This window comes from Borostomias antarcticus, assembly GCF_949987555.1.
Source record: "Borostomias antarcticus genome assembly, chromosome: 7".
NCBI classification, from domain to species: Eukaryota; Metazoa; Chordata; class Actinopteri; order Stomiiformes; family Stomiidae; genus Borostomias; species Borostomias antarcticus.
The window spans coordinates 28,370,717-28,384,804 of NC_140240.1; the positions used below are offsets into that span (position 1 = coordinate 28,370,717).

Genomic DNA, 14,088 nt, shown 5'->3' on the forward strand with positions numbered 1-14,088 from the left:
ATGACGTTGTTCTCTACAACACCGCCCTGACAACTAGGCAGTTTCCAAAAGCTACAAAGGTCGTATTTATCCAATTAACAAATTTCCTTTTTTCATCTTAATTAACAGATTGAAATGACTAACCCTAACCTTATATTGCTTAGTTACCAGTCTGGAAAACAACAGAATACTGTACATCAGTCTTTCACACCAAACTTCAATAAGACACAAAACAATTTTGAATGACAACCAGAAATATTTTAATCCACTGTTCAAATAAATATAATCAACAAGTATACACATCAATATAGGTGCAACTATATATATATTTATATAGATTTGAAAAAAGTTCTGTATTTCTTTACTTTACAAATAGCACTGTCAGTTATGGGTCACCAGAAAATGGTAGAAAGGCAGAGAGGAGGAAGCCGAAGAGCCTAGAGATCACTGGAGACAACGCTAGTTTGGTCTATTGCGTCCAAGAAAGCAGGTTCAAGCTTTTTTTTCTTTCTAAAATGACTTCTGGAACGTTTTAAGGCAGACAAGTGGATTGCACAGGACGTTCTGGTGTGGTAAACAGCATGCAAAGATCAGAACACAAATAAACAAACACACACTCACTCTCGCGGTCTCATATGCATACATAGGCAACCATGCGACCGCAACACTCATTTCTCTCAGAGATACCAAAGATATGATTAATTTCAAGCGAAGCAAGAACAGGTTCCTTAGAGTTCACGTTCACAGTTAAAGCAGCATCTTTCTTAGCACACTAGCTCCATTAAATAACTTGACAGGCCTGCAAGATAGCCTACTACTGTATGTATTGGATCATTCTTTAACATGATTGTAAATTGTAAATAACTACATTTTGTCTGGAGACCAATAATGTGGTGATGATCGCACATAAGTCTATGTTAAGATAATTGTAACTTCCATTGCACATCGTAAGATACTAACGAGGTGGAGATGAATTGGAAAACATAACATCTGGAATTGGGGGGAATTGATGTCACATGATACTAAAAAAAGATAACACTAAATCTTTGGTCCTTAATAAACTAATACTTGTTAATACCAACAAAAGAACCGAGCACAGTTACAGTATATCCACAAGGATGGATAGAAACATATCTTATCAAATTGCTGACAATCCTTGTGTTACAGCTATGACAAGTCATATACTATATTTTGAATATAGTCCACTAGTGAATCATCAAACTGGACTGACACACAAAATCAAACTGCTTGTTTTGTGTTGCTTCTATTCAAAATAACATCCTCCATGTCTGAACTCCCTTCCACAAGATGGCAGCTTAACACCATTGGCTTCAGACTTACTATTCATACTACATAAGTGAACAATTATACCAACTTGTGGGCCATTTTAATTGTGACAATGGAATAACATCTTACAAGAGCTATTCTTTTATACAATAAAGCATAATGAGGAAAATTATAAACAATTTGAGAACTGTTATAGTATGTCATCAAATAAATAGGTACTGTAATGAAAGTGATATTTCACCAGAGTTGTACAGTGCTCTAACTGTTCATTTTTCATATCTTAATTAGGCTTATCTAATTAATGAGTGTTGTGCGGTAAGACTGGCCAAAATAGGTGGTGTTAAACACAAAGGTACACACACACACACACACACACACACACATACACACACACACACACAACAGATGCACGCACTCGGACAATAAAGAAACTTTGTCTTTTCTATTTATATTTTCTACAAAAGCAAAAAGCTGCTACGGGTGTCATGTTCATGGTCGCACTAGCAAAGTTCGGAATTAATAATTTAGTGCTCATTATTACATAGCTGCAACTGCCTTTTTTTCCCTTTTTTTTCTTTTTAAGACCAAACACTCGCACACCTACACACCAAACACTCGCACACCTACACACTAAACACTCGCACACCTACACATCAAACACTCGCACACCTACACACCAAACACACGCACCCAATGGATGGCGGAGCTAGCTCAGCACAAGCACGCCTGAGATGATAATGAACAAACTGAACAAATAAAACAGAACTTTAAAATAAAGAGCAAAGAAGTGCAGCCTCTCAGGCCTCTTCTCTCTAGAAAGACGACGTGTGAAAAGAAAGAACGAGAAACGAAAGATGACAAGCCACGAGTCCAGCACGGATCATCACGCATTAAACATGGATCATCAACGCATTCAACTCTTTACACCCGACTGACAAAGCCGTCCCAACTCACAAGCGAGTGCTGACGCGCGATTTAAAAAAAATCTTGCCACGGTTTGGATGCGAAACATGCTCAAAGGAGGTCTTTGAAGACCCAGGTGTTAAGTCGAGCGAGGTTAATGACACTCTAGGGTTGGGAGGAGGCGGGGCTGGGCTGGGGCTGGGGGTGTCAGTGTTGACTCTGAAGTCCCTGAACGTGGCCTTATCTTGGGTAAAACAAGACTATTGCAGTTCCCTCCGGGCTGGCTCCACCTGGTGGCCGTGCGGGGCGTTTGTTACCTCTTGTCTTTCAGCAGGCTGCGGAAACTGTGGAGCTGGTGTATGCTTGTGGAGAGTCTGGGGGTAGAAAGAGAGGTTCAAAAGAGAGATTACACCGTCTTAATGGTACTTCATTGCTCTTCATGAAGTTCAACTTTCACTCACCAAGAACCACTTGACTTATCTTATTTATGATTTAATTTTTTCAACAGCTTCCATGCACAAACGTGGCACGTATTCAGTTGTAACAGGGCCTTCTTCCAGGACCGCCATACCAACCTTCCGAAGCCGTTCAGCAAGGCGACAATCTCCTGACGCGTCAGTTGGAAGCCCTTAGACGGGCTGTGTTCTGACAGGCTCTTGATCTCCTTCTCAGAGAAGAGGATCTTCAGGGCGGTGCCAAGCCCCTGGGTCTGTAACAGAGACCAGGGTTAGAAGGTCACCTGACATCCGGACAGGAAATGAGGCAGTCGCTGTGGCTGGCTTCTTCCTCAAACCTCTGAATTGAGAGACTAAGGCCAATCTGGTCTACTCTGTATGAGATTGTTTACGACTCTTGACACTTCCCTTTCTGTAATTGAAGGATTCTATATAAATCAGTGTGTCCGTTATTTTTTTTTAAGTTTTTGTTTTAAGAAAGAAAAGTTCAGTTGAGCAGAACTTCTACTGGATCCATGCAGCCATGACCAATAATCTACAGAACACAAGTGCTAAGACACGTTTTAATCTAATGTACCTAATGTACCCGTAAATAATACAATTTAAAAATAAAATTTAAACTGGAAATGCATAAAAAGTGACTAACTAGGGCATCTTTACAATAGCTAGCACAGGAGAAAAACAAACAAAATGGCCTACCTGCAGCTTCCCCCAGAGACGACACTTACTGCAGCCCACACAGTCCATGATCCGGGAGATGTTTTTAAAATGGAGCCGGAATTCTTCCTGAGGAAGAAATAAGGACAGAGACCCAGGAAGAGTGTTTCAACATATTGCATAATGCCGCACTTTTGACACGAGGGACAGGGAACTACTGTATGAACATTGCACACACACACACACACACACACACACACACACACACACACACACACACACACACACACACACACACACACACACACACACACACACATTCATGAACATCGTCAGCCTATTTTGACGACAGCTCTTGCTGATGTTAGCCTTGCTACACACAAAACACATGGTGTGGAAGCCAACATCAAATACTAAGAGACATGAAATGCTACATAACGTCATAGCTGACCGAGCACAGGCTTGTCTGATTGGCCGCTCATGCAGTAAGGCAGCACTGAATAGCAGAGGCAGCTGTAAGCATGCAAGCACCACTGTAACATCGACTTTTGGTGGGCAACCCTACATTATAAAATTAGCCTGTGGAAAACAATTCAATTTTTCACGATAACGTCAAAACCAAGAGACTGTCGGGCTCACCTTCAAAATTTTGGCTTCAATCGTGTGTCCTGCGAACATGGAGCTCTCGTCAAAGTGCATAGGGAAAGCTCTGAGAGAGAATTGCAGGTTGTTGAATGCAATGAGGTCAGTACTGGTATACATGTTACATTTTAATCAACGACACAAGGCTGTAAAATAACACAACGAAGACTAAATCTGTTACAAATATACTTTTTTCGTTAAAAATGAAGTAACACCCCCCGCCCACACACACACACCTCCGGTACTTACTTGGTCTCGTTGAAAACCCGCAGCAGTAGCTCCTTGGTGGCGCTGTCCTCCTGGGCGTTCCCCGTGTACAGGTTGATGAAGGAGCGATCGAAGTAGGGCGCCACCTTGGACAGCGCCCGCAGCTCGATGAGATACAGGAAGTAGAGGTTCTTGAGGCGGCGTGTGCCCTCGCCCTTGGTCTCGGCCGGGTGGAAGCGCTGGCGGAACTCCTGCACGTTGGGGCCCCACACCGACGTGCCCCACACCTCTGGGAGGAGAGGAAAAGACAGGCTCGTAACCGGGCTGCCAAAATGTGTCCGGGGTAATAAGTCTGTTTATCCAATAACATTTTGTGACTATTTTTTTTGTCAGTAAACATATAATATCAACGTTTCTAATTATTTGAAAAAAAAAACGTCTATAGAATTGAAAAATCCTGTCCACGAACGTTAGCTACCAGTCTTGTCCACGAACGTTAGCCAGCTAGCTCCCAACGTTAGCTACCAAGGTTAGCTACCACCTCCCAAGTAGTTAACATTCATGGATGAGAATTTTCAATTCTATAGATGTATTTTTCATTCAAATGGCATTAGAAACGTTGATATTATGTTTACTGACACCAGATAAGCTAGTTAGCGAGCTAGCAACGAAAAAAGTCACAAAATGTTATTAGATAACAGGACTTCTTAACCTTCTGAACAGGTGCTCTACTAATTAACAGAGCACAATGTTTGAAGACTCGCCTTTTCTCCCAGGCCTTCAACTCAGGTTGAGCTGGACACCCGATGGCCCCTGTATTGTACTGTATTGTACATTGCTTGTTGTGTGGTGTATTGTAGTGTTCTGTTGCGCGCTGTGCTGTATTTGTTTCTCTGGACCTGCACAGCACTTTGGTCAACCTCGGTTGTTTTAAATGTGCTTTATAAATCAAATTAGAGTTGAGCTGAGACGCGTCTTACCGTCCAGAAGGTATTCGGCACACAGGTGGATGTTGATGCTGCTGTGGAGGCCGGAGATGAGCCTGTAGAAGACCCTCTTCTCCAGACACAGGCCTGGCAGAGGAGGAGGAGGAGGAGAGAACAGCGAAGGCGTCAGAGCCACAAACTCACTTCCTTATGTCTTCCTTATGATCTCGGTTATACGCCGCGTCTTCGTTAACGGGCGACGCCAGCGCATTTACGCCTACAAGGCCCGGCTGGGAGAGAACTGGTTCGTCCCGGGGACGCACAAAAGGGTCGAGCGGCTTTGGACGGCGCCAAGCGCGTATGACTCTAATGACGCCTGGGTGGCTCGAGTCCCTTCTTAGTCTCAATGACAGAGCCTCTTGCGTCACGGGACGCTCTCAACAAAGGCTTATTTCATGGACTCGTCGTCTCTCCGGTCGGGGGAACAGAGCTCTGTGTGGCGTCTTTGTACCCGAGCCCGAGAGCTTTCAACAGTCTCTGTCTGCCTCGACAAAGCACGCCAAACGGAGCGTATAAAAAGATAAGACGGTGCTTTCTGGGGCCGAGTTGACTTGACTGAAACGTTTAAACCATGGGAAGAAAACAAGGAGAGACGGGACTTGAAATATGTTCCCGAGAGAGTTTGTTGGCAGCCTAGTGCGGTTTTCCACTGACTTTGGGAACATCGCTTTAGCGATGATGGGCCGCAGATTCAAAGTACAAAGAGGTTTCAATGTGCTCACTGTACAGTATAACCACTCAGAAAACCCTTGCTTCTTTTTTTAACATCATTCTTGTACCCTTATTCTGCCATAAAATGGGGGGGAAAGATGAATAGAAAATAGTTACCTTCCAGCCAGTTATAGAACCCTTCTCCTGTGAGCAAAAGAAGACTCGTGTTAGTTTATATTAACATGCCGCTATTAATATCCCAATTATAAATACATTCATTAAAATGCATAAAGTAGCACTCACCATCATCATCTCCTAAGGGGAAAGGGGAAAACAGAACAGCATGTCACACTTATAGAACACGAACACACACACACACACACACACACACACACACACACACACACACACACACACACACACACACACACACACACACACACACACACACACACACACACACACACACACACACACACACACACACACACACACACACACACACACACACACACACACACACGAAGATCACAGTATTTGGGACAAGTAACCTAAATCAAATCCAGATGCATTATCACCATCATGTTGTTCCCTTCCTTTTTCTGTAGAAATGTGCACAACATAATGACGCAACTCCTCTTTTTATTCAAATGAAACCGATATCCTGCAGGGTTGCGTGATAGTGAACCATGGACCAGGTCAGGGAGACCTCACACTGGGAGAGCAGCGCTCACCTCTGCTCGGAGCCAGCGGGTTCAGGGGTCGGTACACCGATCTGGGCCTGGAAACAGGAAACACAAACAATGACACATGCTTTCATATTCTACATAAACAATGCGTATGTAAACCTGTTTTGTTATAAAATTAGATGTATATCAGCTCAAGAGTAATATGCTGTTTTTATTACAATATGCATTGCATTGCATTCTCATAATGTGAGCGGAAGTACATTAGAAAGTCATTCACAACCGGATATCACTGCACCCTGAAAGTCATGCGCCCTCGGGAGCGCTCTAATGAGGATTGCGCCTTAAAAGCATGACGCATTAGAAACGTGTGTGTGTGTGTGTGTGTGTGTGTCTCACTTGAAGCAGTTCTCCTCGTAGATGCTGTTCCACACCCTCCAGGCGGAGGGCCCCTTGTAGCCGGTGTAGCGTTCGGGGTTGAGGAGCAGGTCCACGTACTCCGCGTCTGGCGCCGTCTCGTCTGACAGAGGGAACACGAGAGTCAGACGGGCGGTTTGGAGGGATTCACAGATCGTGACATAAAGTGAAAACTACCGCGGTGAAAAACAATCAGAGTCCGGTAATCATAAGTATTTAATTCCAGTAGTGTATTCTGACTGTTATTTCGGACTATTTCGAATCTTGAAGTGTTATTTTCATAACGAACTTGTACTATATGGTCTATGGATACTTCCGCATTCTCCCACCCTGAGCGTGACATGGCCGCCGTGTGAATACGGTCAATAGGTGTGGAAGTTGAGGTTCTTACCGTCCAGTTCACAAAAGTTGTCCTGAGCGTCGTCGTGCCGAGCCCAATCTTGAAAGGCCTCCCTAGTCTGGTTGCTGGAGAGGAAGAGGAAGGAGAGGAAGAGGAAGGAGAGGAATGATTTGGGCTGAGTTAAGGACAGCCGGGATTGACGACTTCTCTCCAGAGCAAGGAGGCGTTGGCGTTCTGATTTGACGTTAGATGAGGTTAATGGTAAATGGACTGCACTTTTATCTTTTAACTTTTATCCAAAGCGCTTTACAATGGCCTCTCATTCACCCATTCACACACACATTCACACACCAATGGCGGCCAGCTGCCACGCGAGGTGCCAGCCTGCTCATTGGGAGCATTTTGGGGTTCGGTATCTTGCCCAAGGACACTTCGACGCGTGGACAGGAGGAGGCGGGATCCTAACCGCCGACCCTACGATCATTGGACGACCCGCTCTACCTTCTGAGCTACAGACGCCCCGGGTCATATCATTAATTTACATATGCAAATTAGCTCAGTCTAGCCCAAGCTAAATAAGAAAAGAAAACATCAGTGCTTTGCCTCTGGCCTCCCCTCCCCCCCCTCTCATTCTCCCTCAGGCAGGCAGCCGCTGTTCTTGCTATTGGTTTTGCAGCAAACATTCACTAAATGCAAGAGATTGACCTGGGGGGGGGGGCTAAAAAGTTGGGCCTAGCGACAAATTAGCCAAATTGGCAACACTGAGAATAGCACGTTTCTGACTAAGCAATGCTATGACAAATTATTTTAATGGAATGCACAAGGGTTATACAGGAGGAGGAAAAAAACAAACATTAGCATTGAGACCCGAGCTGAGGCCTGATAGAGAAGGTGAGTGAATGTTTACCTCAGTGTGCTGTTGATGGCGCCCAGCTCATGGGCTTGTTCACAGTCCACCATGTTTGGGACCCCCTGGGAGTACTAGTCAGCAGGAAAAAGAGGAGTGTTGGAGAATTCATCACATTTGGCCTAAATCTGACTGAGCCAGACCTGACACACTTCATTTAAGCATCAACCTTTCTGCTCTTTTTTCCTAGCTTTGCACCATATCAACTGACAAACTAACTTCCTATTTCCTCACAACTCACACAGGAACTAACAAGAGTAGCTTTTATAACCACAGAAAATATATGAAACGTAGTCCAAATCAAAGTGTTTCAGAGTAAGCTGTTAGAAAGATAACCCAGCGGGGGTGAGCAAACCGGCTGTTAATTCCTCTTTAGCTGCGTAGCTACCGCAGCTAGTAGTTGAATAACCTCAGTGTGTGCTCGACTAATGTCTGGTGACCTCACAGGGAACTGCTGTGCCCTCTCTCGCTATCTGCCACGTCGCTCTGAGAGGCACGGAACATAATCTCTCCCTTTCCCAATGTGAAAATACCTGTTTTGGACATCTGTTTCATTCTTTATTCATAATACAATGTGTCTCATGTTTATGTCCAAAACAAAGTGTCTGAACATTAAAACCCATTGAATGAGCAGTGTACAACAGATGTGACCGAACGTTAAAAGGGATAATTCAGCTAGATTTGTTACGCATCTGCTCACACGTAAAGTGATTTTGGCTATACTGTAGGTAACAGGTGATTTGCTATTTCGGAACCAGCCTTTTACTTAGGCCTACATTTTATCATTATTATTCTACTTACTGAAAGTACCGCGGATTTGACCTTCAATTCTACTCGGTCCAGATGTCCAAACCCTTTTGGTTCATTACTAGATAAACAAGGCACTATGCCAAAGGCTTGCTAACAAACATTAGCGACGTCTACCCTCCAAACTCTCTGAAGCGAATGGAAACACAGGAGATAGGCTGAGTGATGGGCCTTCAAGGGGCTACGCTAAGTGCCGAATCAGCTGCCAAGATAGAAAGTGCTGGAACAAGTCCAGCAGCAGTAAACAGGCCCCAAACTCTCTTTAACATATCTGCCACCGTGAGTGACTTAGCAAACAAGCTAATACAACTGTCTATTTGTATCTGCTCTCTGGAAATAAGCCGTACATGTTATACGACACTCAATAAAAAGTTTGGTTATTAAAACATATCCCGTTCAGCAGTCCAGGTATTAACTTACAGTACGACGGCATACACGGCTTCATCCATTGTTCTGTGCTAGATTGGGTTTTGTATTTTTTATGGCCTGGATAGCATTCTGCTCCTTCTCAACCTTGCACGCACATGTGTGTTTGGACTTGTCACATGTTTACAGTAGTAGCTGCTGGGCATGGATGTACCTTATTGTAGTTGCCAGACTTGATTCCCACCGGGATCTTGCTCTATAGACAAACACAGACAGCCGTGGGAAAGTGAACATCTCCCTCGACGCACCAAGAGAGAGCAATTAAGGACACTGAAGTGATGCAATATTTGAACCCAATTACAAATTAAAACAAAGCTTGTTAGTTAGGCAATAGATTTTGAATTGGAACTGGACTGGCCATTAGCCTACTGTACATGTCTCAGCCACCAGAGATGGTTTGACCAAAGAAATGCATTATAGGTAGGGATGCACAATATGCATTTTTCCAACTGGCTAAGATGTAGTGAGCAAAGATGGTTGATTTAATATTCCATAATTCCGATCTAACCAAATCTAACTGACATCACTAGTCACACAACAAAGACAAATAACACTTCTGACTCTTTAAAATGTTCATTAGTTGTCTCTCGTGAAGTACTATGAGAGCAAGTGAAAACAAAATCTAGAATAGTGCACAATGCTTTCTATAGCCAAGGGTGAATCTAGCCTCCTTTTATGAGAGCAAAATAAGGCTACATCCAAGAGTAATTGGATCAAAAAGTGTCTGAAAAGAGTTGTTAAAGCAACACTGGCTTCGTATTATCGAGCCAATAATTATCGGCTAAAATTTCATAAAGCCAATAAATACATAATTTAAACTTCCCATTATCTGGCTGACAATTATCGGCACCGATAATATCGTGCATCCCTAATTATGGGTAGTCTGAAGACTGACCTCTGGGCAGGGCTCCACTTGGCAGTCCTTCATGGAGCAGTGGCCATCATCCGGCCAGAAGGGACAAGGTCGCCTCAGGTTGACCTGCGGACATGAAAAGGAAGTCAGAGATGGCGAATGCAACCAAAGCTTGATGAGTCGGCGACCAGGAAGGCTACAGCGTCACTGCACTGATAAGTCACCGATACAGTACGGGTTAGCTCCCCAGGATCCGGATTGATAAAATTAATTGTGCCCCAATGTGTGCGTTCTTGCTTCGCCGGGTCACTGAACTCTTTGTTGAAGGGGATAGGCTGTACACGTCAGCTTTAGAAAAGCATCTTGAAGGGATTGTGCGCGTGTTGAATGCAATAATTGGACTCACACAGAGTGTTTTTCCTCAGTGCGAGCAGCTTAAGCCGAGCCTTTCCCCTTGTTGTGGATGCTACGCACGCCCTCGGCCACGTCGACTTTGCAACCCGCCACGTAGCTGCCTGGCTAGCTCGGTCCATAGAGCATGAGCCTTCATTATGACAAAATGATGTCAGATTTTTCACCCATGGATAATCAGGTGTTCAGCGGACACAACGGGTTCACGGAAATCGCTTTGGCAGTGAAGTGCACTGAAAACTTGAATCATGAGAATGTTATCATATTCATATATCAATTGGTCCTCGTATGGTCTTTTGATCCTCTTTCATACAGTGACAGTGACACTTTTTTCAGGCTAACTAAGCTCTCGTCCACCTCATTACGTGCTTTGCGCATATGGCCTTACAAGAACTACCCATCACTTTTTATCTTCACACATACTGTACAGTGGAAATGGGGGTTGACCAAGCAAACTGAACATGATCCCAGTCTGCCTTTCAGCGTCAAAGCAGGCTGATCTTCCTAATCAGCAGTGACAATACCACCCTCGTGACATACAACACAACGTCTCAACTGGAGAATGTTCTGTGTACACAGGAGATTTGTTCGGCCCGTCTGCTCGTGATTAACCTGGATCAGAATGGGGGGAGTGTACCTTCTAGAGCATCTTCACTAGGGCGAGGCGCCATCCTAAACTCAAACAAACGCCGTTTACGGTTCAAAATAAAACCTTAAAGGGAGTCACCTGTTGAGCAGTTCGTATGCGTTGCTAGAAGCCAAGGACGGCGTTATCAAATGCCGTTGAGGCAACGCATGTGAAAACAACACATGCGAAACAGCTGTGATGGTCCACGGGCTTCTGGCACGATTCTACCTGGTGGCAGTTACTCCCTGACTGGTGTTACTGTGCAGTCCACTCACTCTGTAGTATCTGAAGTAGTCTCTCGCCGTCAGCTTCTGGATGTGTGGGTAGAGCTTGAAGTTGTTGAAGAGGTCGATGCTCTCGACGTCACAGAAGCAGTCGTCCAGGACACCAGTTAACTGAGGGAAACAAGATGGAGGGCAGCATTTCAGAATGTGCTGTGATAAACACCGTAATCAGGGCATTTCACAGCAGACGAGCTTCTAGGAAGAGCTAAAAAGTGTAAAAATAAAAAGTCAGTTCCTCACACAGACCACAGAAACGGAAAGAGCATATTTAGGCATCAAACAGGGTGAGAAGTTAAGGAAGTAACCAGCATGCAAATCTTAATGTCGGCAGCAGACACCTTTTTGGCGTACAGACATTTCGCCCGAGAGCTGGAAACGAGATAAAAGCCCACATCCTGGAACACTACTGTAGAGACACGTGTTATGTTGCGTCTTCTCTGGCTCATAATTTATCCACTACGGGCCCGGTGGGTCCACATTTCCCTTTCAGCAGATGCGACACCTGAGCCCTCACTCATGCAGTATTAAGGTCTCGACCTAATCAACACAACTTCACAGTCAAAGAAATGTTCTGTTTTAAGACCAGCTCATAGCCTAATAATAGTCTTGCAGGTACATCACCAGTGGAAACCGAAAACATTTCTTCAAGAGCTGTTTTCTATTTTCTAATTTTCTATTTCAGTTTAGTTTCAGTTCATTTAGTGTCATGTTGCTAGTTTTCCAGTGATAAACTTCTATTTAATTTCTATATTAGCCTATTTAGTTTTCATACTCTTAAGAGTTGTGTTGAAGGCATCTTTTTACTGTTTGAAATGAAAAGCATGCACAATATACGTCAACTTCCTGAGGAGACCACAACATATTCCACTATGGTTTTAGTTTTGCTTTATAATTTTACCCTTGCAAGGTATCTTGTAAAATGTTACAAGAATTTGTGAAATGTTACAGGAATTTGCATTCCATATACAGTAATCCAATCATAGTGTCTGACCTGTGAATATAGCAGTCCAGTGATCGTGAGGAGAAGGTGCGAAGTCGTCCATATGTAACAGATTCCTCTGAGCATACCGGTAACTGTCAGACATCGGTGGTTGTGCCGCTTATGCTGTTAAAGTCAGCTTCTCTGCTATTTAATGTACTATTCTGAGCAGCTACAGAAGCCTTGATTACTAGATCTAGGTTCCAATGATAATAGATAAGAAAATGCTGGTATGAGTCGACAGAGTTGATATTGATGTGACAAAGAGGAAGAGCAAGTAACAAGTTTGTCAGAGTTGTTGTAGTGGTTCTCTGAGGGAGGATGAGCTGTCATTTAGACCAGACTCTCCCTGAGCAAGGTGCCCAGTTAGTCCCCCCCCCCCTTTCAAACCAAACAGCTGTTAAATTAGCCACCGCCCCTTTACAGTGACTCTTGTAGTCATCACTAATCCTAGTTCATTGAAAGGCTGTTTGTCGTTGACAGCAGAGGACTACAAGTCCCGCGATATTATTTCTGATATGGTTTCGTTTAACCAATCAAGGCACACCACGCGTTTCTACAATGAATGTTTTGACAGCGCGTACTCTTTCACTTGAAACAGGTCAGAAGTTAAGTGGCGATGTGTCGTATTGCAACCCTGCATTTAGATTGGTTTCACATGGCATTTATGATTCAAATGTGTCAGTAGTAAAACAAACATAAGAGTTTTGAAGGTAATATGCAATAGAAATACGTTTATATAATAATGTGACGCAAGCATTACAAACGCGTTGCGGGGCTGTAATCACATCAAATAATTGACAACAGTGATTCAGACACGATTTGGCATGTTAACTTGATCTAACAATCAAAGGGAACTGGCCATCACCTAGAATGGTATGGGCATCACAGAGTTAAAATAACGTTAAACCAGATAAAGCTAGTAATAGGCATGGATGTTTGGTAATAAGACAGCTGGATTGCTAGTCTGCTAACCACGTGACGTCAAATTAAGGTGACAGTAGAAACTGCTAGAAGAATCAAAGCAGCTCTTGCACAGACATAGAAAACCATAATCAATATCAAAATGACACCGAACGTTGTGTTTTACAATAATGTGAGCTACTTACGTGACAAAAACAACTCTGATCTTGACCGTCAGGACTACTTTTACTAGAATAGCCATCCTGGTGCTTTGTGGTCTTGGCACTGTAGTGAAACCAAGCCAAAACAAAGTCCCCAACGAACAGCCACACCAACACCAGAAGTCCCACGGTCTGTATAGTGACTTTTATCATCACTATGTAGAATGTCGCACCGACCGCTAGGAACCGTGTTGAGATGTATCTCCCTCGGACACTGCTAGTGAGTTAGCTAGCCGGCTAGCTAGCTAGTGCGCACTACAGCACAGTGGAAAAATATTGTCGTAATGACAATAACTGCGGTTACAGCGACATCCCAGGTGAAAGTCAATAGTCTTGATATTTCATATTAACAAAAGACAGTTGGAATATATTAAAGCAAACGAGAAGTTGAAATAAATAATATTCCCAAAGTGATAAAAGTCCAAGTTCTGTCATCCAAACACCCATTTGCTTCGTGAA

At 43.7% G+C, this 14,088-nt stretch overlaps 1 protein-coding gene across 1 annotated transcript; it reads right to left on the bottom strand.

Moving 5' to 3' along the window:
* Positions 1 to 221: 221 nt before the first annotated feature.
* On the bottom strand, positions 222 to 14,088 carry ero1b (endoplasmic reticulum oxidoreductase 1 beta). Its single transcript, XM_084441001.1, has 15 exons — positions 13,615 to 14,088; positions 11,518 to 11,637; positions 10,246 to 10,329; positions 9,505 to 9,546; positions 8,118 to 8,191; positions 7,262 to 7,335; positions 6,853 to 6,973; positions 6,484 to 6,548; positions 5,945 to 5,971; positions 5,111 to 5,203; positions 4,173 to 4,419; positions 3,921 to 3,990; positions 3,324 to 3,410; positions 2,745 to 2,878; positions 222 to 2,543 (listed from the first exon to the last, which is right to left on the bottom strand). Exons 1-15 carry the CDS (start codon positions 13,780 to 13,782, stop codon positions 2,483 to 2,485), a joined length of 1,467 nt encoding a protein of 488 aa, XP_084297127.1. The 5' UTR covers positions 13,783 to 14,088; the 3' UTR covers positions 222 to 2,482.

Coding starts and splice junctions, on each gene's coding strand:
- ero1b (XM_084441001.1), bottom strand. CDS start 13,782: ATGATAAAAGTCACTATACAGACCGTGGGACTTCTGGTGTTGGTGTGG. Junction 4,420..5,110: donor TGCCGAATACCTTCTGGACG/GTAAGACGCGTC, acceptor CTCTCCTCCCAG/AGGTGTGGGGCACGTCGGTG. Junction 2,544..2,744: donor TTGCTGAACGGCTTCGGAAG/GTTGGTATGGCG, acceptor TTCTACCCCCAG/ACTCTCCACAAGCATACACC.